The following is a 25,814-nucleotide window of genomic DNA, read 5'->3' on the forward strand; positions in this document are numbered from 1 at the left end:
CCCTCGGAGAGCTCCTTCTGGGCAGGGCAAGCCTGACCAGGTACCTAAGTGGTACCCAGATGCCGGCGGGGGAGGGGGGTGTTACTTCCTGCCTCCCTGAGTAAGAGCACCCAGTGGGCCCTGCCAGGATGATGCCCATTCTTCTTTGGCAAAAACACACCCTACTGGTCCAGTGGGTGCTCACTCTTCTCCCCTGGTTCTGAATGCCACAATGTGAGGCTAGATTCCAGTTGCAGCTTCCCAATCTACAAAATGGGGCTTGAGCTCCCCAGAGTGATCCATATAGAGATAAAGGAGTACCAGAACTGGCATACCAGTCAAGCCTTGTGCTGAGCACCCCACAGGCACAAATCCCCTACAGCAGCAGTGGGAGACCTCAGAGCTTTACAAAAGAGGAATGAGAAGCCAGAGAAAGCAGGATGCCGGGACTGACATCCAGCTGTCTGGCTCCCTAACCTGCCCACCTTCCATAATGCTCTGTTGCAGTCCCCATGGCAACAAAGGTGGTGGGAATCATGCTCAGAACTGCCTCTTACTGTGTGCCTACGCTGTGCTGAGCGCTTTGCCCACATTAATCCATGCATATGTTTCAGAGCTAAAGGGCAACTCTGCAACAGCAAAAATATCTTGGCACCATTAGGGTTTGCAAAAAACTATGGTCCCCGAGTGATCTCTTCGTGGCAGAAAATATGCCAAACCCCTATTTCCTGTGGACAGATGGTTCTGCCAGGGCTAAGGTGTTTGTATAGGGAAGGGGGACACTGAGTATCCTCTCCTTCCAATGGGCCAAGCTCCTAGCTCCAGCCCTCAGAAGTTGGACTCACTGCCCTCCCCAGCCCTCTGAGCTATCTTGGTGCACCACCCTCGCCCACTCCCCTAATCCCTGTCACCTTTCAGGCCCTGTCCACCAGTTCTCCAAGCAGGGCTCCCCAAGAATACTGCAGGCTGCGCCTCCATTTCCTAGAAACCGTCTAAGTGGGACTGAACCTCTCAACCATCTTTGGTCCCCACATTGTCCCGACCACAGTGATCCTAATTCTGAACAAGAGATCAGATTTATTGAAGCCCTTCAGTGGTCCTTAGCCCATACCCAGGGCTTGCCTCCTGAGGGACCCTACATACTAGCAGTAATGCTTTTGTCCTTGGGACCTGGAACACACACTCCCCTCCCGCTAGCTGTACGCCGGGTTTTGCTCCCTGTAGCTCGGGACTCTCAAGGGCCCGGTAAACAGTGACTCAAAGAAATAAAGTGGGGCCTGGGAGCCCAAGGAACCTGGCCAAGGTCACTCGGAGCGAGATGACGGAGCCAGCCTACGGCTGCAGCCTCTCACCACCCTCGGCCCTGACAGCCGCGAGCCAGCGCGGCAGGTTCTCCCACCCCGACGACAACCGGAAGCGCCATGTGCGGGGCTGTAAACACAGCCCGCGACGCCCCACCCCCGCTCCTAGCCCCGCCCCCACGTGACGTACACCGCCCGCCCCCGCCGCCGCCTCATTGGGTGGCCAGCTTTGTTTACCTTATATGGCCAGGTCCTAACACCCCACGGCGGCCTATTGGTGGAGGCGCGGCCTCACTCAGCTGACGTCACCCAGGTCGGAAAGATGCAAATAAACCGAGGCATTCTGGGAATAGAAGTCCCAGGCCACCCCGGAACAGGCTCCGCGCGGTCCTGGCGCCTGCCCGTGTGGCACTGAGGATGAGGTTTTGCCCGGGAAAGTGTGTGCTGCAGGGATGGGGATCCCGAAGCGCCAGGGGATGGCGCCCTCGTCGGCCTGTGCGGGGCGCCGTCTCTTCCCCAAATGCTCCTCCCTTGTGGCGGGCCGAAAGCCAGGCTGGGGAGGCGGTGAGGGAGTGTGCTGTGAACCCCGGAGGCTTCCTGGAGGCGGTGACTTCGAGCACAGTCTGGGAGGGAAGACCCGCTCCCCGAATATTTGCTGTGTGCCAGTCTTCGGGGCCTTGCAGCCTAATGCTGTGAATTTCGGCCAAATTTCTGCCCCTTCCAAGGGCGCGCCCCCCTAACGCGGGCACAGGAGCCACAGCGGGGTGCCCGAGCCCGTGGCCCAGCCCCCCGGCCCCGCACCCCTGCCCCGGGGGGGCTCGGGCGTGCATACCGCAGGCGCTCGGCGTCCGCGCGCCCTCCCCGGCCCGACGGCCCGATCGGCGGCGGGGGCGGCGCGGACTACAGGTCCCAGCATGCCCCGCCGGCCGCGGGGCCGCGAGGCGGTGAGTCAGAGCGCACGGTAAATATTTGTATTAGCCGAGCCGGCTCGCTAATGGTGGACGCGTGAGGCGGAGGCGCGAGCGGCGCAGGGAGGCCGGAGCGGGCAGCGCGGCGGCGCCATGTCCGTGAACATGGACGAGCTCAAGCACCAGGTCATGATCAACCAGTTCGTGCTGACGGCGGGCTGCGCGGCCGACCAGGCGAAGCAGCTGCTGCAGGCGGCCCACTGGCAGTTCGAGGTGCGCGGGGCCGCGGGGCGGCGCGGGCGGCGGACACGTGCCGGAGTGCGCCCGCCGGGCTGCGCCGCGGCTCCCCGATGGTCCGGCCCCGGCCGGGCCTCGCCGCCCGCGCCCGCGACCCGCTCAGGTGGCTGGGACGGGGACCCCCCCTTTGTCCGGGTAACGGCCGAGGGCGGGGCCCGGGCGGGTGACCGGAAGGAGGACGCCCCGGGCCTGGCGGAGCGGGCCGTAGGGCGGAGCCGTCCGGAGCGAGCGGGCGACCGGCCGAGGGTCGGTGTGCCCGGTGGGCGGCTTGGCGGCGTGTGCGTACACGTACATGTGCATTTGTGTTTACGCACGCACCGCGCTTGGCGTCAGCGGGACTGTCAGCCGGGCACTTCGAAGGTTGTGGGCATGTGGGCGCCTGTGCCGACGCTCAGCCTGCCGGGGTGCATCTGGTGCCCGATGCGCGTACGTCGTGTTTGTTGTGTGTTCGCTGTGTACGCTTGTGGCTGTTTGCAGACCGTACCCTGTATGGTGTGGCCTCTGTGGCCCAACGCGGTGTGTATCGCCGTGTGCTGGAGCCCCACACTACCGCATGGGCATGTGTACCTGTGTCCCCCGTTGCAGAGGTGTGCGGGTGGGGGTCCAGATGCCCTCGGTGCTGGCCGGGCAACTCTACCTATACAGCTGTTCCGGGAGTGGTGTGTATGGTTCCCTGGCTCTCAGGCCAGCTAGGCAGGAACACCAGTCTGGCTCCCAATCTCCCATTTCCCCAGTGACCTGCAGGGTAGTGGTGCCCCACCCCCACAGCTGTTCGTACTGCCAGAGGCCTCCTGATCTCCAACCACCCCATGGTGGCATCTAGGATGAGGCCAGAATGCCTGGAGCTGTGTCCCTCAGCCTTCCTAGTAGTGTCTGCCCAGCTATGGCCCAAGAACCTGTTTTTCTATGGGAGCCACCTGGGGGAAGGTGCTTGAGCTTCCAGGAAGAACCAGGACCCCTAGTCTGAGGCTCAACTTCTTGCAGGTGCAGTAGGAATCAGAATGTCCCCACCTTGGGGCTGTCTGGCAAGGCAGTGGCCCTTCCACCCAGATAAATCCATTCTGTCCTTGCTTACCTCCTTTCTAGAAGAGACTTCTGGGCCACTGTCCCTGTGCCGGCCTCAGGGGAGGGGAGGCTGCTCTCGGGGAGCAGTGTGAGTCAGGCTCTAATGCCTGCATGGCCAGATCTGCCCCCTCCTCCTTCTGCCCCTTGGGGACACTCCCTACCTCTCCAGCAACCCTAATCAGCCCTGATGTCTCTAGGGCTGGATGTTGCAAAACTTGCAAAACCACATTCATGGCCGTTTGCTGGAGTCCCATGTCTGCATGCAGGGCTACATCCTTGTCGGAGCCGGGCAGGCAGGTATCCTGTGTGTGTGACACTCTGCCTGTCCCTCTGTGCCTGGTACCCAGGCTGCATCCCTCAGGTGGCACAGGGTGGACTGAAAATGTAGTTTTGAAGATTGCAGTGTCTGGGGAAGAGGGTCAGGAGCATCCTGCAGAGCAGAGGGCCTGAGGGATAGGAATCCTGTGCCCTAGGCTCCTTGAGTCTGTTCCACCATCTGTAAGATGGGGGACACTGGGTAAGGTGACTGTGGGCTGCAAACCTCAAGCTGCTGGCTCCTCATAGTGAGCCCCTCCTCCTCTGTGCCCGCCTCTCACCTGGCTGGCTGCACACAACAGGACCAGGCAGTGTTTCTGGGTCACATTCTCGATTCAGGTGCTAATGGGGGCAGAGGCTGCAGGGGGAGGGGGACTCTGTCTGAGCAGATGTTTCTCAGTGGAGGACTCACTGTGGCCTTTGGAGGACAGGGTTGGATATGTCCCCTGAGGGGGGAGCAGCCTCTGTTGCCAGAGGGTCTTGGCACCAGGGGAGGTGCTTAGAGACCTGCTCCCATGCCTGAGTTCCTACACCTGTTTGGGAACCCAGGGTAGAGTGTCTCCAGCAGGAAATTCTTAGAATAATTTAAATTTTCTTTTTTTTTTTTTTTAAAGCCCCCGAGGCAAGGCCTGGGAGCCAGGTTGGGTTTCTGGATCTCTTGTGCAAAGGAGGGACCAGGAAGTCAAACTGTCATTGGGCAGCTTAGGCTGGGTGGCAGGGACTTCAGGTCTAGCCTGGGACTTGGCAGGGCTCCTAGGACCCCTCACATGCTTGACAGATCTCCACACCCAGCACTGCAAGAGCAGCAGAGTCCTTGGTTTTCTTCAGGAGCCCAGGGCAGATCACAGTGAACACCAGGACCTCCAGAGTTGCTGAGCTGGTCCATGGAGGGGCTTGCTTCCACCCCCTTGGCCACCATTCTCCTTGGCCAGTCCCAAGGTCTCCGCCTGGAGTCTCAGCCCAGGACCCAAACCCCACCTCTGCTTTTTGCCAGGCACATGACCCTGAACAGGTCACTTAACCTTCAGTTTCCTTGTCTGTAAAATTATTGATTCCAGTCTCAGCCTCAGGAGTTAATCATGATAAGTGCCCCATTTTGATGGACCCCTACTCTGAGGGGCTGTGTTTGGTGTGGTAATGGTGCAAAGGGAGATAGTGAGTCATGTGCCTCCCTATACCAGGCACCAACAGGTGACTGGGGAGTGGATTTGTCACGGGAGCTATCTCAACCCTTTGGTGGGTTTAGTGCTAGGGCCATCCTACTGGCCACCTTGAGGACATTTCTTAGGAGGCACAGTGAGTGAGTGTAAAACACATGTTCCTACTTAGTTCCAGTGATCTTAGGTAGTCACTGCTGCAGGAGGGGAGTCTAGGTACTAGCTAGTCCAGTCTCCTTGTGATGCAGACAGAGCAACTGAGGCCCAGGTAGGGACAGGGCCATATGGTCAACCAGAGGTGGAGCTGAGATCGCCACCCTCTAGGCTTTGACTCCTTCCTCAAAATTTCCTTAGTTCCGTGAGAAAATGGGCTCAGAGAAGAATAGGGACTTGCCACCCATAAAGATGGTGACAGAGCCAGGCTAGGATCTTCTGAATCAGATACCGGGGACTGCGTGGGCTAGTTAGGGGCATGCAGCCTTTCCCCTGAGACAAGGCAAGCCCAGCGCAGTGTTGGCAATGGGCTAGGGGGCTGTGCAAGCCAAAGGCCCTTGGCCGGTGGCAGAGAGTGTTGCTAGAGGCCACTGACCTGCCCTGGGTTCCATGGCACCTTGGACAATGAAGGGTTGGTGGTGACAAGCGAACTTCTGGTCCCTAGCCATCTCAACTCACCCTGTCCTAATTGGAGGTCAGGCCAGGGTCACACAAAAGCCCAGAGGACCCTGGGAACAAGGGCAGCCATAGGGCTGGGCAGGGTCCCAGAGGCTAAGCACAGCCTTTCTTTCTGCAGACGGCCCTCAGCGCCTTTTTCCAGGAGACCAACATCCCCTACAGCCACCACCACCACCAGATGGTAAGTGTCTCCTGGAAACCCAAAGGTGGCTGGGCTGGGGACTCAGTTCTGCACAGGGAAGAGGAGACTGAGCTGGCTGAGTATATGAGCAGCCCCCTTCCAGGGAGCATCCAGTAGATGCACATGGCTGGCTCTAGGCAGCCTGGGTTCATTAGGACCTGGGGAGCGGCAGCCCTTGGGAGGTTGGTGCTACTCACCCTGCAACCTCCCAGGATGGCAGGCCAACCAAGGGGGCTGGGAAACCATCACGTCCCCTGAGCCAGCAGGCAGGCTCCATGCCTGGCAGAGTGGATCTACCACACAGGCCGGTCAGTGGGTTGGGTCAGGCTGGGGCGCTGCTCAGGCAGCACCTGGGAGGGGACACAGGAGCTTCTCAACAGGAGCTGGGCTGGTATCTCCATGTCTCCTCTTGGGCCCTCACTCCTGCCTCTCTCCTTTCTTCCCCCACAGATGTGCACTCCCGCCAACACCCCTGCCACACCCCCCAACTTCCCTGACGCCCTCACCATGTTCTCCCGCCTCAAGGCTTCTGAGAGCTTCCACGGTGGCAGCAGCGGTAGCCCAATGGCCACGACAGCCACTTCACCCCCGCCACACTTCCCCCATGCCACCCCTGGCAGCTTTGCAGCACCCAGCTGGCCGACTGCAGCCTCGCCCCCGGGAGGCCCACAGCACCACCAGCCGCAGCCGCCCCTGTGGACTCCGGCACCCCCTTCCCCGCCTTCAGACTGGCCACCCCTGGCCCCCCAACAGGCTGCCTCAGAACCCAGGGCCCACCCTGCCATGGAGGCGGAGAGATAAGGGAGGCCCCTCCCCCCTCCCGGAGGCCAGGACCCCGTGGGGTGGGGGAGAGGACGTCTCCGTGGGCCCCCGTCACTCCTTCTCTGTCTGCACCCCTGTGCCCCAGGGCCCTGGAGGGGAGAGACTGGACTCCAGCCAGGCAGGCACGTGTCTCGTGCCAGCACGCACGGCTGCTCTCACGCCAGTTCACAGCACGGCACGCAGCCCCCAGCTCGCATGGATTTGGCTCAGTGGCTTGGCGCCTGGTGGACAGCACCTTGGAGACCACACAGCCTTCCCACGAGGACTCACCCACCCTCCCCTGACCCGGCCTGGGGGTACTGCAGACAGTCACCCAGCGGAGACACAGCTGGTTCCTGACTTGGCACTCTCCAGGGCTGGCAGGCCTAGGTCCCCACACTTGGGAATGCAGAGCCTTCTCCGCATGTGCGTGTTTAGCTGTGTCTGTGTATTTATACGTATGTCGCTCTTTAAAAGGCAACCTAGATTACGGGGCAGCTGGACTTTGCATGTTAGAGTGAGCCCCGAGCCCCTTGCCCACCGTCCCTACCCCCAGGGCCCTGCCTCTCACCCCACACCCTTGTCAGCCAGCACTGCTGTTCCCTGCAGAGAAAAGGATTATGGGAAACTCCAGGACTCTTCCCACCATCCCCAGCGCCTGCCTGCTGGGCTGCCTGCATGCCTGCCCCAGAGCCCGGGGTACCTGATTCCCATCTGCTTTCCCCATTTTAACAGAAGAAAGAATTCCAAACCACCCCAGGCTTTGTGGTCTTGCCTCATGCCCTAGGCTTTGCTGCCAGCTTACTCTGGAGAAGAATGCCAAGCAGCGTCCAGGCCACTCCAGTCTCACCCAGCTCCACACTACTGCCTGTCACTGTCTTAATCCACAGCATTTTCTGGAATCTTCCTACCCATTCAAGACTTTACCCATGAAGTTGGTTTTCTGGCTTGGTTCCAGAATCCCCCCCACTGCTCAGACATGATAGATCTCTACCCCCAGTTTTGAGTAAGCAAGGCAACAACTGCTTCCTTCTTCCTGGGCTTCACATGGGACCTTTTCTTGGATCCTCTGAGCCTAGCCTCTAGCAGCACAGCTAGGTGGGGCAGCCTACTGGCCCATGTCCACCTGGGATGTCTGGGTATGGAGGAGGGAAGGGGAGAAGATCTTTGGCTTCCTGAGTCCACTCTGCACTTTTTCTGCTCTGGGATGGAAGCAAATTCTCAGAACTGCCACAGTACCCCACAAGTGGTAGGAAAAGACTGCAGAGTTAGTTTGTGTTTTGGATCCTCTGCCGTGTGGGTGAGGGCACAGGCCCTCCCCAGGGGCAGACTGCCAAGGTGGTCCTAAGTGTCAGCTGTACACAAGATGGCACATGGTCTAGATTCTGCACAGTGGGAAGCTGGGTAGCATTTTTTTTTTTTTTTTTTTTTTTTTTTAATGACCAGTAGCCCCTGGGGGACCAAAGTGGGCCCCAGGTTAGTGACATCACCCAGTCCTCAGCCCAGAGTCTCTGGTACCAAATGCAACACTAAAGTGTAAGATGCCCTACATATCTTTACTAAATGCTGAAACTTGGGGTGTCCCTCCTAGTCCATTTCTGCTCCCAGGGCCACCGTGAGCTGGGCCTGGAGGTCTCAGGTGATTGGGGTACTTGAAGGCAGAAGGGACTTGGAAGTTTCTTGTAGATCTGACCTTTCCAACGTTGGCACTGTTGACATCTGGAATTGGATTATTGTCCCTGCAGTAGGCACTTTCGAGTACATTGTGAGATGTCAAATAGCATCCCAAAAGCCTAACCTAGAAACAGCACCCCCAGTTGTGACGATCAGAAATACCTACTGACACCTGGGAAGTCACCCCAGTGGAGGGCCCCTCTCTAGTCCTGGGGTTTGCAATCCTGGCTGCCTTCCTACATCTGAATTCAGGGAAAGGGCCCCCAGGTGGATAGCTGCAGTCCATCTGCCTACTCTTAAATGCCATGCATTTTACACTAGAAAAAGGTGAGCTTTGTGGTGTGCCAATTTTGCCAGCAAAGCTGTTACTAAAAATAAAGCCACTCCTGAAGGAATCTGATGCAGCTGCCCCACACATGGTGACAGCCACCAGGCTCCTGCCTCCCAAACCTGCAGACCAAGAAGGCCCCTGAATGCTTATTAAACATGCTCAAGGCAGCTGCCCCTGTAAAGGGTCCTAGACAGTTGTAGTAAGTGTCCCAGGCAAGTGGAAGCAATCTGGGGGCTCTGGGCAGAGCAGACTGCAGCGGGGGCCTAGGAACCTGGGTGTTGCCAGTGCATGCCAAGGCCGTGCCCGGTGTGCTTTCAAGCCCTGGCCTGAGCTTCATGTAGACAAGGGAGGGGCTGCAAGAGTGGGCCAGGACTTGCAGGGTGGCCCAGACACCACATGCCCCAGAACTCAAGTGTGACAACATGGAACCTCAAGCCTGGAAGCTGAGAAGCAAAACAGACCAGTGACAACCCATGTGTCCAAGAGGAAGATGGCTAAAAAGCAAAGGAGCTCAAGTTTTAGGACAGACCCAATACTAGACCTCCCTGGGCTGTGCTTCATTAAGCACCAGGAGCCACCTGAGCAACAAGAAAACCATCCTGTTACTTTGAAGACCAGTGCTTCTGAGCTGATCATGCCCTGTTCACGGTGGACTGGAGCTCTAGATGACTCAAGACCGTCTCCAAACTCCCACTCTAAAAAACACCATGGGGCTGGGTGTGGGAGCACACACTTGTGATCCCAGAACCTCTAGAGGCTGCGGTAAGAGGATTGCAAGTTCCAGGGCAGCCTTAGCAACTTAGCAAGACCCTATCTCAAAAAATAAAAAGGGCTGGGGATGTAGTTCAGTGGGAAAGAGCCTCTGGGTTCAGTCCCTGGCACCAAAAAATTAAAAAAAAAAAAAAAATTAAAACCACAAATGGCATCCATGAGTTTGCTCCAAAGAACATATTTCAGGCTCTTCATGCCTTGATTCCCAGCGAGGACAGAGCAGCACCAGAAGCAAAGCCTGCACATGGGTGGCGAGCGGTGGCTGCAGCCTTGTGGTCCACTTTGGGTGAGGGCACACATCTCGGGGCTTGCACACCCTCACCCCTCCATGCTGTGTGGCTTGTGCAGTACTGCACACATTTTAAGGACATTTGCCAACTTTAAATCAGGAGGGTTTATGTGAAAAACCTTCCTTCTGACTTATCCTAGAAAACTGGAATATATGACCCAAATTCCCTCTAGGCCACAAGTGACTGGCATTGACCAGCATGCTGGGGACACAACCAGGCCCACCCCTGCTGGCCAATCCCCTGGCAACATAGATGTCATTTCCAATTACTGCCTCAGAACCTGCCCAGACTGATGGGGACCTTGCTTTTCACCACAAGCTGCGGCAGAAGTAGTGTCCCTGCTCCAAGGGGAAGGGCCTCTGGCAGATGAGCAGGTCACTAAGTTGTTTTCTGCTGTGGGCAGGCTCCTCCTGACAGTCTTAAAGAGAAAAGGGCTTGTGCTGTGAGAGGCATGGACACCGGGCCACACCCAGGTCTTGAGTGTCCCCAGGGTCTCTTCAGTGGCCCAGCCAGGGTTGTCTGAGAACACACAGCAGCCAGCCCAGAGAACCACACTGTCCCACTGACTGCAGCCCTGGAGGGCTCCCAGGGGCTCTTCCTGGCACCGCTGCCCAGCCAAGGACAGATGAGCCCTTTGAGTTGGATCTACCTCCCCATGTGGGAGGCCTCCTGGCTTGGCCAAGATGGAGTCTAGATACAAGGCTGTTTATAACTCTTCCAACTGGAAAGGTCTCTGGGTTTGTAGCCACAGCTTATGCTTGGGTAATATATGTATTTCAAATGAGCCTTAAAAGAACTCAGTTCTTTTGGGGTGGGTGAGGCCGAGCCCTTCTGGGGAGGGCAGTGTGGCACTGCTTTTGGACTGCCAAGGCCTGTTGGTGGCACACCACGTGGCGCTGGGAGCCTGGGGGTAGAATCCTGCTCCCCCTCAGGAACCACTTCTCACCACTGGGGAATAAGAACACTGCAAACGTAGGTGGGGCCATTCCTAGAGACCCCGATCAAGCCACGAGCAAGGAGAGGGAGGGGCGAGGAGAAGCCCTCTGGTGTCACACGTCTGGAGAGTCTGCATAGAGCCCCACATCCATGGGAAGTCAAAGGTCAGGCAGATAGGATGGTGCCACAGGGGCCAGCTCAGGAGTCCAGTGTCCCGGAACGGCCTTCGGGCTGGTGCCGGCACTGCCGCCTTCCCGCTGTCTGCCTGGGCATTGGTGGTGCATTTTTCCAGGGCAGATCTCCTTGCTCAGAACACACATTTGCTGCTGCGGGTAGTTTAAACCTCAGGGTTAGTAAGTGTGTGATCTCTGAAAGGGAGAAATATCCAGTGGCCTTTCACCGGCTGCGGTGGCTGTGGGGTGGTCACCATGCAGCATCTGCTCCATTCCAGCAGCACTTCCAGGTGGGACCCCTGCTCTGCAAAAAGCTTCTTCCCCACCTCCTGCCTGGCCATCCATGCAACCCCACCAGCATTCCACTGTACAAGACCAATTCACCTCAACCTTAAAACTCAAAAGTCCTGCAACCCAGAAACTTCCTTCACTCCTGAGCAAACCCGGGTGGTTTGTCACCTTATCCCCTGTTCAGCCTGGTCATGCAGCTATGTCCGGGCCGGGCGTTATGGTCTGCCTTGTGGAGGAAGAAACTGGGTCAGGGCCTTCCAAAGTGGAGCTACACTGCTCCCAAGTGCCTTCTGCTGTTGTAATGGGGTCAGCCGTGCTCCCATAGCAGCCGCCTGGGGGGCCCTTGGGTTGGTACAACTCCTGGCTCCCAGCCTCCAAACCTGCAGGACCCCCTCCCTGGGGACAGACTGTCTTCTTGGTTTGCTCTCAGCTAGAGTCCCCACCTCCCAAGGTACCCAGGAGGTCTGTAAGAATGCAGATGGGTCACATGCTGACCTACTGGGCCCCTGCTCCTCAGTCTCTGGATGCAGAGACCAGCTCAAGTGCTGACTCCCCAGGATATGCACCTGCAAGATGGGCCCAGAAGGCACCTTTGAAGGGGCACCATGGGGAGAGTGACTGGTGCCCAGCCCAGGGGACCAGGGAGAGCCCCTGGGTGGCCACATGAGATGTAGCATGGGCACAGCCAGCAGATCTGCCCCACTGAAGCCTGTACCTCCCCAGCTGACCTGAGTGGGGCAGGCCTCCCCTGGCTGCCGTGGAGAAGGATGAAAACTGGCCCCACTGCTTCCGACAGTTCCCACCAGGTGTGGCCTCCTGGGCAAGGGCCAGAGAGCTAGGGCCTCACCCTGTGTCCCTGGGCCTGTGGAGACCCCTGGTCTGCCCAACACACAGTTGGGACAGCTCAGAGCATGTGGTCACTGTAGGAATGTGGCAAAGGATAAAGGTTTGTTGCAAGTCTCTGCTGACACTCAGCCTGGGTGGCTGTGGGCAGGGGTGCTGGGAGGCTGAGCCAGGGTAGCAAGAGGAGGGACCAGTGAGTCCTACTCAGGTAGAGAAGGCAAGGCCACCCTCTGCAGACAGCACCCAGCCAGGCCCCTCATCTATGGTCAGAAAGATGGAAGATTTTATTCCGGGAAGAAGTTGCCAAAAATACTCATCTGTGACAAGGAGGTGGGGCTGGGGCTGTGCGAACCAGTGGACCCCGAAGCAGCCTCGAGGGGTGAACCGCTTGGGTTCGGCGGAGCTTGGCCTCATTTGAACACCGTCCTTGGGGGAAAAAAAGACCAATCAGATCAGGTTGGTCTCAGGTGAGGAGTTGATGAGGGGATGTGGGGACCACTAGGAATGGACAGGCACACTGAGTCCCCAGACACCAGTAGCCTCCCAGGCCAGGGGCTCCCCCTCCACACCACATTCCGGCAGAGCCTGGAGCCCAGCCCTTGGGCCTCCCAGGGCCCTCCCCTCTCCAGCTCACTGCTAGATAGGTCTCCCCACCAGCCCCCAAGTCCAGGGATCTAGTGAATGCTGGGGTGGGGTTGAGGTCATGCCCCAAACCTGTGCAGAGAGTTGTTTTCGTCTCTGAAATGGAACAGAGCAGTCAGCAGTAGCAACAGGAAGGAGGGCAAAACAGAGGAGTGAGAAAGGCAAGAGGGAGCAAGATGGGAGAGGGGACAGGAGGGTGGCGACCTCCAGAAGGGGGAGGAGCAGGCCAGTGGAGGCAGGGCAGGGGGTATGGGTGAGCCCTGGCTCCGTGTTCTGAGGCTGGTCTCTGAATTGCCAGTGAGAGCTTATGAGCTCCTGGTTTGCTTTTCCCTCCAAATGCATGGTCTGTGAGCAAGGGAACCTGCTAGACTCAAAACAGCCTGTGGTATCCCGGCCCAGAGGGGACAGTGCAGTCCTGGAATACCCTATTTCCTCGTGGACTAGCTAAGAAGTAAAAAGAAACAACCCAATTCATGACGGTAATTACCACCATGAAAGAAAAGGATGCACGCAGTCGAATTTTGTTCCCATGGGAAACTGGTCTCAGTAAAAATAATGGCCCCCAAGCAAGATGTCAAAAGGCAGGAGCTGAAGTGGGAACTGATTCTGATGGCATCATTTCAGCAAAATAAAAAGGAAAGGGATTATTTTAAAACCACTTTAACTGTTGTCTTGAAAATTGGGAGGGCTGAGGTTGTGGCTCAGTGGTAGAATGTTTGTCTCACACGTGTGAGACACTGGGTTCGCTCCTCAGCACTGCGCACAGATAAATGAATAAAATAGAGGTCCATCAGCAACTCAAATGAAAGAAAGTCAGTCAAGGCATTCAAGTGACTTAGTGGGAAATTCACTTGAAAGCCATGTTTTTCATGAAGAGATAAGAAAACTGTTGGATTAGAAGATTGGGTTGTTCGTATTTATATGCAGAGTTAAAACAATTAATCGACACGGGGGTCCCCTGTGCAGACCTCTCTGGTATGCCCAAGGGACACTTCCTGGACCGGCTTAAGGGCCCCAGGTCCCATCCAGGGCAGTGGTTGGGGCCTGATGATGGTGGGGACACAGGGCGAGGGCTCACTGGTTGACAGGCTCCTCCGTAGGCTGCTTGCTGACTCGGGACTCGGGGTGCAGAGACCTCACATGTCGGGTGGGCTCTGGGGCCTGCTGGGGGTTCCGCAGGGGAGGGAACAGTGGTGGCAGCAGTGGCAGAGGCGGCAGGGATGGCGGTTGAGCCAGCATCACAGAGGGAGGGCCAGAAGCAGCTGAGCGGGCTCCAGTGCCCAAGGCTGCAGGGAGCAGGATAGAACCCAAGAAATTCCTGGAAGCCACTGGCCTGATGGGGTCCACCCCACTGGAGGGAAAAGCAGCCCAAGTTGGGAGGTGCTCTGTGAGCCATGTCAGGGCTGGTGACCGTGGCCTCCCCTGGCCCTGAGCAGCTAACCTTTCTGGGGCAGTGACACAAGGTACAGGACTCTGGAACAAAAAATAAAGACCACTAGTACCACCCCCACCCCCCAGCAGAGATAAGGAAGGGAGAAAGTGCTTTATAAGCTGTCAATGTCCCTAGGCTCCTGATATGTGGTGACACCAGTCAGGGGAGTGCAGGGCTCAGCTCCTCCCAGCCTGGTTCCTGGGCTGCAGGCCAAGAGTCCCAGGGCAGTAAGTGGACTCCTTGTCCCACCCCTGCAGTCAAGTGGACACCTGGGGACAGACACCTGGCCTAGGCTTCTGTGATTCTGCCCAGGCCCAGCAAGCTCCCCTGAAGGTGGAGCAGGAGCCCAGGACAGCTGCAGGCAGCACTTCCCTGGCCAGGGAGCAGAGTGCTGGGGGCTGCTACAAGGGTCTTCCCAGGCCCACTGAGGTGAGCAGGCTGCCAGGACCGGACAGAGCAGGTGGGAGATGGACGAGGTGGGACAGAGCAAGCCCTGGGGCTGGGGATGAGGGCAACAGGCTGTGCGTGGAGGGACCAGAAACCTGCCAGAACCCCAGGGGGTACAGGGGGAGGTACTCACGGGGGCAGATGGTACCAAACAAGTCACTGGAGCGCCCGGGAGCATACGGGTTTCGAGCTGGGGGACAAGGAGCCTTGACAGCTGAGGAGAAAGGACCAGAACAGGCAGGCCGTCATCCAGGCCAACCTTCCAGCTCTGCCTCCCAGGCTACCCCTCCACCCCACCAACCCTCCTGTCCCTGGGGGTGAATGTCCCTCCCTGCCTGCCTGAGTCCAGATCCTCCCGAGGCTAGGACCTAGGACCGGGACAGTAGGCATCCCGAGGCATCTCCAAGCCAGGGCACCTGACAGTTAGCAAAAGCAACGGGCTCAGTGCAGACAAGGACCGTATGGTGTAGCCCCCTGGCAGTTCTGTTTTACACACAAGTCTATGGGAAATGTGTGCATATGCTTTTTCATTTTTTTTTTTTTCGAGGCAGGGTCATTAAAAAATGTTTGTTTTTTTTTTTTTTTAGTTATAGGTGGACCAATACCTTTATTTTATCTATATGCGGTGCTGAGGATCAAACGCAGGTCCTCCCCCATACTAAGGGAGCACTCTACCACTGAGCCACAATCCCAGACACACAAGGCAGGGTCTTACAACATCACCCAGGCTGGTCTCCAATCCCTGGGCTCAAGTGATCCTCTTGCCTCAGCCTCTCAGGTAGCTGGGACTACAGGTGTGCACCACTGTCCGTTCTTTAGCTATTCCTGATAGGCAGCCAGACACTGTGGCGCACAACTGTAATTCCAGCAACTTGGGAGGCTAAGGTAGGAAGATCCCAAGTTCAAGGACAGCCTCAGAAACTTAGCAAAACCCTGTCTCAAAATAAAAAATCAAAAGGGCTGGGTGTAGCTCCATGGTAGAGAATTTACCTAGCATACCCTGGGCCCTGGGTTCAACCCCCAGGACAATAACAATGAAAAAATTCCTGCTGGGGTCCAGATCCATAAAGTCCCCACCCCCACCTCCCACCTTTTTTTTTAAAGGTAATTTCACACAACATGAAACCATCTCTTTAAAGTGCCCTGTGCAGTGGCACGGAGTACGTTCACAGAGCTGCACAGCATCACCTCCACCTCATTCCAAGACACCTTTGTCACCCAAAGCAGCCTGCAGCCCATTAAGCAGTCACTACCCACTGCCAAACCAGCTCCTGGCAACCACTGGTTTTCATTCTCTTTACAGATTTGCTTCTTCCAGATGTTTCATGGAAATGGAACCGTGGTGCTCTGTCCTCCACTTCTGAACCCAGAGCCTCCTTTTCCTGTCCAGCCAAGAATCACCATGACTGTGACTGGCCACCATCCTAATCCCTGGAACCCTGAATACAGTACCTTCTGTGGAAAAGGGGACTGTACTGAGTTGACATTGAGGTGGGACAATTAACCCAGGTTATCCAGGCGGGACCTAAGTGTAATCATGGGGTTCTGGGGGGTCAGAGTTAGAGGTGATAACAGAAGCAGAGGCTGGTATGGTGCCCTCTGTGGACAGAGAAGGGGGTTCTCCACCTGGAAAAGACAAGGGGTGGTCTTGCCCCTGGAGCTTCCAGAAAGGACCAGCCCTGTTGATATCTTGATTTTAGCCCAGTGCAACTGATCTCGGACTTCCAGCCTCCAGAACTAAGATGCTGAATCTGCGACACAGGAGAAGCCCAAGCCTGCATGCCTTGGGAGAGGCAACCAGCCATGAGGAGGCCCAGCTGGTGGGGCTCTCCACACAACGCCCTCCCACCTGCCTCTGCAGCCCTGCTCCTTCCACCTGGAGCATCCCTCTGGCCACCTCCTCCTGCACTCCTGTACACAGCCGACCTTCTGTGGACACTCTCTGGAGGCCCCACCAGAGGCGCACCTCTCTGCCGGCTGTGGGGAGCACCCTGGGGATCAGGTGCTTCTTTGTGCAGACCTAGGCTGGGGACTGGAGCATCAGCATCAGGAAGGCCACAGGCTGGTCTCTGGAGGCCTCGGGGGGCAGACAAAGTCTGGCTGCATAGCAGGTCCAAATGGACAGGGTGATGGATGGGTGAATCCATCCATCTGGGGCCTGGCTGGAGCTGGGAGTACTCAGCCTGGCAAGTGTTAGGTTGAAATATGGAGTCTGTTTGGGATTAGAATGTTCTTTTGTGTGAGCACATGAGTGGATCCTAAGTTCTGACCACAGACAGGCTTCTAGTGAATTCTCACACTAACTGGGCCTCACCACCCCAAGTGAGGTGAAACACTGGAGACCGTCCAAGTTCAAATTCTGGTGTGCTACACGGGTCTTGAGAATGAACCACCCCCTGGGGAGAAGCCCTCAGCCCCCTCTTCAGGGGTAACAGCCTTGAGGAAGGTAGACAGCGTTGGGGACAGGACCAGGCGTGTCCCACAGTGGATTCCCTCTGTTCGGCCCCTCCACTGAGGCTGCCCTCCTACTAAGTGGATCTCCTCTGCATGCGGATGAGACTCCTCACCAGGTTGCAGTGGGCAAGGGCAGGTGGGGTGAACCTGGCTTATTCAATACTTAAGTCACCCTACTTGGTGACCCCTGAAGCCCAGCCCAGCCCCTTCCATCAGAGCAGGTGTCTGGAGCAGCTACCCTGCCAGGGAGAGGACAGGGGAAGTGGAGCCAGCCCTCCTGGAAGTAGGGTGGGGTCTGTAGTGGGTTGCATGGGGGTCCCCCAAAAGATATGTTCCCTGGAACCCAGGTATGTGAGCGTATTTGGAGCCAGGATCTGTGCAGGTGCAATGAAGGAGCCCTAAATCCAAAGACAAGTGTCCTATGGGAGAAGAGGAGGAGACACAGAGGACACGAAGATCAATCACATGCTGAGTGAGTTGGCCACTCTCAGGAACTCTGGCAGACCTGCTGGAGGAGCAGAGCCCTGCTTGCACCTGGATTTAGACCTGTGGCCTTCAGGACTGTGGGAATGAGCGTCCACCCCTTTGAGGCACCTAGCACTGGGAGCTGCTGCTCTGGCAGCTGCCACCTCCTTTCCTGAGTCTGGGGTTGAGGGCACAGGGCAGTCTGGGAGGAAGAATCTCCACGGGGGAGCATGGATTCAACCCCCACCACAGCCCACAGGGCAGCGTGTGGCTTCCTCCAAGGGGCGAACTCAGAGCTCTTCTCCCAAAGGGACAGTGCCCCAGAGGGATGTGCAGGGAAGGCCCCCCTTTGGGTATTAGAGCCCAGGGATGGACTCCAGTCCTGGTGTTCCAGGTGGGAACTGGTCAGAGCTCACGCTGTCATGCTGCAAAAGCCACAGTGACCAGTGCCAAATGCCCTCCTGGCCTGACCCTGCCTTTGAGAGTAGGACAGGCCTCCAGGGGCTGGACCTGATCCCTGCCGCCGCCTTTGTCTCTGCACTGCAGCTTGGACCGCCCTCCCGCTTCCTGCTTGTGCCTGGCTTCTACCCACAGGGCCATCGCACTGCCCTCCACTTGGACTTCTGTCCTCCCTCTCCACCCCCTCACCAAGTGATGCCCCTCGGGGGTGTCAGGGCAGCTGTCCAGACCTTCCCATCCACCAGAGGCCCTTGGTACAATTCCCCCATCTCAGTGCCCCTGCGGTCCGTTTTTATGGTTGTAACCATGGATTCTTGCCGTCCAGATATTCACTTGGGGTCTGTCCCCTGCATAAGTCAACCGCAGGCAACAGCCCCTCTTGCTCCCACTGTGGGGACCCCATTTTTGCAAGTGACTGTTAGGCTCCTCAGCCAGGAAGGGTGCCAGCCCTGAGCCCAGCTGCCTCCCCTCAGCTGCCTGGCACAGGGAGACCCGAGGCAGGAGTACCCTGCAGGCCGGGCACCTCTCACCTGCCAGCTCCTTCTCTGCAGTGGCCAAGGGCTGGGTCCCAAAATGGCTGTTCATTCGGCCTTTGTACAGAATCCCATCCACTCCCAGGATGTCCACTTCGGCCTGCCGGATGGTCTGCGTCACTGCCCTAGGCCTCCACCTGGCTACCGCCCAACACACGTAAAGGCTCTGAAGTCAGCACACCGGCTCCCAGAGATGCCTGGGGTCCAGTCCCGTGCCTGGGCCTGGGACCCCCTGACGGCCAGACTCACGGTGTCATAGTCCAGCACTTGGGGGTCCCCATAGGGGTAGAGTGTTGCCAGGTCCCCTGGTTTGGACTTGAGGGTGGGGTCATGCCGGGGGCCATCGCCCCAGTCCTGCTGGGAGCGCAGGCCGTCCTCCTGGATCTGCAGCCGCTGATGTTCCCTGCACAGGACAGTGGTTATTGGCCATTTGGAGACCCTTCTGCCCACATGCCTGGGCAGTGTCGAGGGTGCTGGGGGCACAGCGGGCAGGCCTGGGGCCTGGTGGGTGGCGCAGATGCACACGGCGGGGGGAGGGGCGCCCTGGAGCCCTGGCCATCTCCACAAGCACGTGCTCTTGATCTGCAGCTCGAGGAGTCAGGACAGGAGGCCGGGGAGCCCCAGGTCCCCCCCTCAGGCAACATTCCCACAGGGCTGGGTGTCCCTAGGACCCCCAGAGCCTCGGAGGTCGGGGCACAGGTGTGGTGTTGGGACCCAGGGAGCCGGCCGGTCTGTGGCTGCTCTGCCAGTCACTAGCCACAACTGTGGGCAGTCACGTAAGCTCTCTGTGCCTCATTGTGAAACGGATGATCAGGGAATACACTTCAACAAGGCCAGGTGCGCCCAAGCGCCTGCTGGGCCACATCGAGGGCTCCTGGAGGGTCCACCATCACTACTTCTCACCAGGAACAGGTGTGTCCATCCCGGCTCACAAAGGGTTGTGAGATTTAAGGAGACCCCACCCCCCACCATTTGGAAGCACCTCTTGGTCCTTGACCCATGACTGAAGAACGCTGGCTCCTATCCTCTGCCCAGGCCACCAGCATCTCACAGAGGGTCAGCCACACCCGGGGGCAGTCCTTGGTTCTGGCACTGGCGGATATGTCTCTGCAGGAGCAGGGGTCCCAGCCCTGCCCAGGGTGGCGCTGCAGCCTCACCTCATCATTTGCCGCTGCAGGTATTCGTAGCTGTTGGCGCTGGCTGGCCGCAGCTTGGACAGCAGGCGGGCTTTGCGTATGGTGATCAGCTGCCTGTGGAGGACAAAAGCATCAGAGGCGAACTCAGCCAGCAGAGGGCTGCAGGCTCCCCGCTCCACCAGGAGCCTTCCCAGCAGAAGGAAGGAGGTACAGACCCCGACACACCCGCCCCGGGCCACGAGCAGGGCTCTGAGGAGCCCCGACTATCAGGGACACAAACACACAAACAACAATCAACTGGGGCTGGGGGCACAGCTCTGGTCCTAGCATTTGTGAGGGCCGGGCTCCACCCCTGGCAGAAAAAAAGTTCTGGTCATAAGGGTAAAAGCCAGGCCAGGTAAACCCTGGAACAGTCAAGGATGGGAAGGGGTCGCTGCTCACGGGTGGGCCGGCTGCACGACCTTGCGACAGACCACAGGCCGCCCCACCCTTCCCTTCGCAGTGCTGAAGTTATGCCATGGGTTTGGCCTCGACAAGGAAATAAAAATAAAAAGGCCGGACAGCCTTCTTGGGGAGCTCTGCCGGCAGACCTGCTGCCAGGCAGCACCGGCTCCTACTGTGGGCGGCTGGGTCACCCCAGATTTTCAGGAACACACTGAGTGTTAACATTTCATCGAGTACAGAGATACCCAAGGAAACACAGCTCAGTAGCCGTGTGACAGACACCGATATATGTCCTCCCTGCATTTTCCACGTCTACGTGAATTTAAAATTAAAACAGGATAACAACGCAGACGGCTTGATATTCTGTCATTTGCCACAAACATTTTTCAGGTTTACTAAATAATATTCCACAGCTGTGTTATCCAATACAAGAGCCACTGGCCACATGTGGTTATTTTAATATGCATTTAAATTAAGTTTCAATAAAGTTTAAAATTCATCTTCTCCATCGCATTAGCCATGCTTCGAGTGTTCCACAGCTGCACGTGTCCTGTGGCCCCTGGCTGGATGGCACAGCTACCAGCCATTTCCACAGCACAGACGTCCTTGCCCCACGTGGTGTATGCTGGCTGATGTCAGTGACCTGTTTACCACGGAGATTATTTCCGACTCTTTTACTATTATAAATAAGACCGTGATGAGACGTCTGTGATTTGTGATTTGAAAGGGAAATCCTGGTCATGGCTCCACAGACCCTCGGTGGAGGTGAACTGGCCTGAGGTGGCGGCAAACTCCAGGGGCCCCAGGGCTGGGCTAGCACCTCAGGGACCCTGCCAGGTCCTGGTGTCAGGACCTACTGTTGCCTGGAAGCTCCTCAAAAGTTAACCACAGAGTTACCGTACGAGCCGGCCCTTCCACTTCTAGGCTTGCACCCCAAAGGACTGGAAGATGGTGCTCAAATGAATACACACACACAGATGTTCACAGCAGTGCTAGTCACAATAGCTGAAAGGTGGAAACAACCCAGATGTCCATCAAGAGATGAAGGGGTAAGCGAAGGTGCCCATCCACGCAACAGAATGTCATTCAGTGATAAAAAGGAGCGAAGCACTGATTCATGCTGAAACCTGGAGCGACCTCATAAACAGTATGCTAAGCGAAGGCGGCCAGCCTCTGAAGGGCCTGTACAGTCTGATTCCATCAATAGGAAGTCCACAGGCCACCCCATAGAGGTACAAAGTGGATCAGTGGCTGCCAGGGGCTGGGGGGAGGTGGCAACGGGAAGTGACTGCTAATGGGTCTGGGGACTAAACGGGGCTCTGGAATTGAGGCAGGAGTTGCACTACACTGTGATTGCACCAAATGCCACTGTACGCTTTGCTTTATTTATTTTTAGAGACAGGGTCTCACTAAGTTGCTGAGGCTGGCCTCAAACTTGCAATCTTCCTGTCTCAGCCTCCCAAAGCAGGCATGTGCCACCACGCCCAGCCACTTTACTTATTTTTAGTTCATTTTTGCAGTGCTGGAATTGAACCCAGGACCTCCTTGCAGTGCTGGGCAAGTGCTCTGGCACTAAACTACATCCCCAAAACTTTTATTTAAATATTGGGAGGCAAGGTCTTGCTAAGTTGCCCAGGCTGGCAGTTCCTGCTGCCTCAGCCTTCCAAATAGCTGGGATTAACAGGTGCGTGCCACCAGGTGACCAGTGTTCATTTAAAAATGGTTCCTTTTAGGACTGGAGTGGTGCTCAGTGGGAAGGAGCTTGACAAGCACGCGTAAAGTCCTGAGTTTGACTCCCAGCATTGCAAAAAATAAAATAATAAAATAGTTCACATTATGCAAGTATTGAACTTGTATCAAAGTAAGTGGCCAGAGAGTAGAACAAAGTTCTGCTCTTCCTGACAATGATTACTTCCATTTTAAAAAAATATATTTTTAGTTGTGGATGGACACAATGCCTTTATTTATGTGGTGCTGAGGTTCGAACCCAGTGCCGGACCCGCGCTAGGCAAGCGCTCTACCACTGAGCCACGACTCAGCCCCGCCTTCCATTTTTTTTTCTTTTGGGGGGAAGATGGGTGGGCCATTGACTCCGACCCTAGGTAGAGAGGCAGTGCCCCCGTCACTCAGAAGTGGGGAGCAAGGTGTCTAGGGAATGTGGGTGACGGGGAGCTCTGCAGGGCGGTGTGAAGGCGGTGCGCGTGGACGCGAACGCCCGGGCGGCCCTAGGGCGCACGTGGGTGTGAATGTACTTGACCGCTGCAGAGTGGTGCGCGGGGCTGGTGCGCGGGGCAGCATGCGCGGCCTCCACCGAACCGAGGCGCCCCCTGGCGCCGTACTCACGGGCCGGTCATCATCTCCACTGGCCGGTCGCAGGAAATGCACTTCACCCGCTCAAACAGTTTCCTGAAAGAGAGGCGGCGCGCTGTCAGGGCCGCCCGGTGCTCCTGCCCTGGCGTCGCAGCCCAGGCTGAGCCGCTGCACCTCCCGCCTAACCCGCCTCCGGTGGCCTGCGTGGTCCCGTCCCTCGCGGAGCCTCAGTGTCCTCTTTTGCAGCAAACGGCCCGGAGCTCTCCAGCCAGAGGGGGCAGAACTGCCCACTCCAGGCCCGCCGTGTCCATGCCCACGATCTGGAATCTGCACCCCCAGAGTCCAGGGGTGCCCTAGCCTGGCGGCTGCAGCCTCACCACAGCACCTCCTCGCTCACCTCCGAAAGCCCGCGGCGCTGTCGGGGTCGTACAACAGGCCCTCCAGCAGCAGCTTCTTGACTACTTCCCAGACCTCTTCCAGGCCCTTCTTCAGCACGTCCAGATCACTGTGCACTAGCTGTCAGCCCAGGGGGAGAAAAGACACTCTGGTCAATCAGTTCACACCCTGCTCCTCCCACAAGGATCTGTGGTGACCTGCAACTTACACAGAGAATGAGAAGAAAGGAGGCGATTTCAACCTCATAAGGCTCATAGCCCTCTTCGGTGCTATTGGTAGAGGGGAACTGCAAAGTGAGCTTCCCAGCGGCCCAGGCAAAAACACCATCAGCTACCACCTCCAAACCTACTGCCCACACTGCTCGTCTGGAGGCCCTGGAAACTTTCTCCCAATAGTCCACATGCACCTGAGCTTCACACAGTCCATACACGTTCATGGAGGGTCTGACTGTGAAGTGGATGGTCCAATCACTTTTAATATTCTCACAAATGACCATCACAATCAATTTTAGAATATTTGCATCGTTCCCCAAAGAAGCCCCCTATTTCCCCCAAACTCCAACCTACTTTCTGACCTACTTTCTGTCTTTATTGGATTTGCCTATTCTGGACATTTCACAAAAATATCATACAATATTTGGCCTTTGGTGTCCCGCCTCTTTCATTTAGCTAACTATTTTCAAGATTTGTCCAGGTTGCTGCATGTATCAGAATTTCATTCCTTTTTATGGATGAATAATATTCCACTGTACTGCATTCATGCTACATATTATAAAGCATGGAATAGCATGACCAAATATCATTCCATCATATGGATATACTTTAAAAAATTTTTTAGTTTTAGATGTACACAATACCTTTATTCTTATTTATTTTTATGTGGTACTGAGGATTGAACTCAGTGCAAGTGCTCTACCACTGAGCTACAATCCCAGTCCCTGGACATATTTTTTGTGAGGGGGCAGGTATCAGGGATTGAACCCACAGATGCTTAACCACTGAGTCACATTCCAAGCCCTTTTTATTTTTATTTTTTGAAATAGGGTCTCACCCACTTGCTGAGGCTGGCCTGGAAGTTGCAATCCTCCTGCCTCAGCCTCCCAAATCACTGGGATTACAGACATGTACCACCATGTCCAGCATTGGATAACCTACATTTCATTGATTAATTCCTCGGTTGATAGACACTTGGGTGGTTTCCACCTCTTGGCTATTATAGCTAATGCTCCTGTGAATATTCACGTGCAAGCTTTGGTGTGGACATATTGCGTTTTTCTTGGGTATAAGGAATGCAGTTCTGACCCAGGCTCCGACATGAATGCACTTGGTGACGCTAAACCAGAAACGTCAGACACAAGAGCCTGCATGCCCTGTGGCTCCCTTTATGTGAAACACCCCGGACAGGCGTGTCCACAAGGAGACAGCGTTGCCGGGGCAGCCAGGGAAGGGCGTGACTGCTGAAGACACCGGGCTTCCTGGTGGGAAGACAAAAACGTCCTAGAACTAGGTCGAGGTGACGTCAGTGCACACTGCGCGTGTGAGTGCCGCTGACCCCTTCACTTGCAGATGGTTCATTTTATGTTCTGTGACTTTTACCACAATTCGAAATACAGACAGGAGCTGGGCACGGTGGCACAGGCCTGTCATCCCTGCTACCCGGCAGGAGGATTCCAGGCTTGAGGCCAGCCTGGGTAACTTAGCAAGATCTCACCTCAAATTTAAAATAAGTAAATAAATAAAAAAGGGTTGGGCCCAGTGACTCAGGAGGCTAAGGCCAGAAGATTGATGGCAAGTTCAAAGTCAGCCTCAGCAACTTAGCAAGGCCCTAAATGCAACTTAGTGAAACCCTGTCTCCAAAAATAAAAAGGGCTGGGGATGTGGCTCGGTCACTAAGCACCTGTGGGTTCAATCCCCAGTATCAAATAAAGGGGGGTTTTGGGGTGCAGCTCCGTGATAGCACACTCCTGGGTTCAGTCTCTAGAACCCCCTGGAAATAACACAGAAAGGAAGCAATGAGCAAGGAGTGACTTAGAACAGCAGCCACAGAAGAAGCTCTTCATCTGGAAAATCTCAAACACAGAGAAAAGCAGAAAGACTAGAATAGTTGACCATAACATCTAAATTTTTTAACATGTTGCTATATTTGCCTTATTCTTTTTCAGTCCTGGGGATTGAACCCGGGGACACTCTAACACTGAGCTCTATCCCCAGCCCTTTTATTTTATTTATTTATTTATTTATTTTTAATTTATTTTCTGCGGTGCTGGGGATCGAACCCAGGACCTTGTGCTTGCAAGGCAAGCACTCTACCGACTGAGCTATCTCCCCAGCTCTATTTTGTATTTTTTTATAACTAGTTTTTTTGTTTGTTCGTTTCTTGTAGTTGTAGATGGACAGCATGCCTTTATTTTATTTTTATGCCTTGCTAAGATTGAACCCAGTGCCTCACACATGCTAGGCAAATACTCTGCCATTGAGCTACAGCCTCAGCCCCATTATTTTGTATTTTGAAACAGGGTTGCTAAGTGGTTGAGGCTGGTCTCCACCTTACATTCCTCCTGCCTCAACCTCCTGAGTCCCTAGGATTACAGACATATGCCACTCTGCCCAGCTTGCCTTATTTTGTGATGCATTATTATTATTATTATTTTTTTTTTTTTACGTACAGAATTCATGACATTTCTCTCATGACTATCTGAGTGTTTCTAAAAGATGGGGGTGCTTTCATTCGTAACCACAATTCCATGATCACCTCTAATACAATTAGTGATAATTCCTGACTTGGATCACATTCTTAGCCCGGTTTCAGAACTGGCTCAGTTGAACCAGGAAACAAGTAACACCTTTTCCTGTGCTGCATGTGGTCATCTGGGCCGTTGTAATTTTTAATCTAGAACAATCCCTGTTCTGTACCCACTTCCTACCCCCTGGCATTGAATCACCAGAGAAAGGCAGGTGAGCTGTTCTGGAGTGTGCAGCCACGGTGAGACGGCACCGATCTGGGTCCTTCCTCTGACAAGCATGTGAAATGTACTTACTGCTTAGTCCCAGTGACAGGCACACGGGGACCCAAGGCACAGAGGAGAAGGCTGAACCTCAGGGACTCCAACGC

At 55.9% G+C, this 25,814-nt stretch overlaps 2 protein-coding genes across 11 annotated transcripts in view; one reads left to right on the forward strand and one right to left on the reverse strand.

Annotated features, from left to right (window-relative positions):
* Window positions 1-1,662: 1,662 nt before the first annotated feature.
* Window positions 1,663-16,749, forward strand: Ubald1 (UBA like domain containing 1). 5 transcript variants are annotated; one of them, XM_047532937.1, is made up of 5 exons: window positions 1,663-2,461; window positions 3,748-3,843; window positions 5,813-5,875; window positions 15,810-15,997; window positions 16,207-16,749. In XM_047532937.1, exons 1-5 carry the CDS (start codon window positions 2,342-2,344, stop codon window positions 16,253-16,255), a joined length of 516 nt encoding a protein of 171 aa, XP_047388893.1. In that variant the 5' UTR covers window positions 1,663-2,341; the 3' UTR covers window positions 16,256-16,749. The 5 variants fall into 5 exon arrangements, with proteins under 5 accessions (XP_047388893.1, XP_047388889.1, XP_047388890.1 ...); XM_047532933.1 differs by adding an exon at window positions 6,326-12,452 and having other exon boundaries at window positions 1,847-2,461; window positions 15,810-16,749; XM_047532934.1 differs by adding an exon at window positions 6,326-9,738 and having other exon boundaries at window positions 1,847-2,461; window positions 15,810-16,749.
* The window catches only part of C18H16orf96 (chromosome 18 C16orf96 homolog), a 43,090-nt gene continuing 27,776 nt past the window's right edge, over window positions 10,501-25,814 (reverse strand). For 2 of the 6 annotated variants that reach the window (XM_047532931.1, XM_047532928.1), the window contains 8 exons: window positions 22,705-22,823; window positions 22,341-22,403; window positions 19,575-19,667; window positions 18,667-18,820; window positions 18,415-18,517; window positions 14,640-14,720; window positions 12,303-12,411; window positions 10,501-11,015 (listed from right to left, as the gene is read on the reverse strand). In XM_047532931.1, coding sequence (XP_047388887.1) covers window positions 10,877-11,015; window positions 12,303-12,411; window positions 14,640-14,720; window positions 18,415-18,517; window positions 18,667-18,820; window positions 19,575-19,667; window positions 22,341-22,403; window positions 22,705-22,823 — 861 coding nt within the window. In that variant the 3' untranslated portion in view covers window positions 10,501-10,876. Of the gene's footprint in view, window positions 11,016-12,253; window positions 12,412-13,705; window positions 13,914-14,639; window positions 14,721-18,414; window positions 18,518-18,666; window positions 18,821-19,574; window positions 19,668-22,340; window positions 22,404-22,704; window positions 22,824-25,814 lie in introns of those variants that run through there. The other 4 variants (XR_007106051.1, XM_047532929.1, XM_047532930.1 and 1 more) reach the window with 4 other exon arrangements.

This window comes from Sciurus carolinensis, chromosome 18 (genome assembly GCF_902686445.1).
Source record: "Sciurus carolinensis chromosome 18, mSciCar1.2, whole genome shotgun sequence".
NCBI classification, from domain to species: domain Eukaryota; kingdom Metazoa; phylum Chordata; class Mammalia; order Rodentia; family Sciuridae; genus Sciurus; species Sciurus carolinensis.

Bases quoted from the DNA above. Each gene is read 5' to 3' on its own strand.
- Ubald1 (XM_047532933.1), top strand. From the start codon at position 2,342: ATGTCCGTGAACATGGACGAGCTCAAGCACCAGGTCATGATCAACCAG. The intron at 3,844-5,812 runs GCAGGTATCCTG...TTCTTTCTGCAG, and splicing joins TCCTTGTCGGAGCCGGGCAG to ACGGCCCTCAGCGCCTTTTT. The intron at 5,876-6,325 runs GTAAGTGTCTCC...CTTCCCCCACAG, and splicing joins GCCACCACCACCACCAGATG to ATGTGCACTCCCGCCAACAC.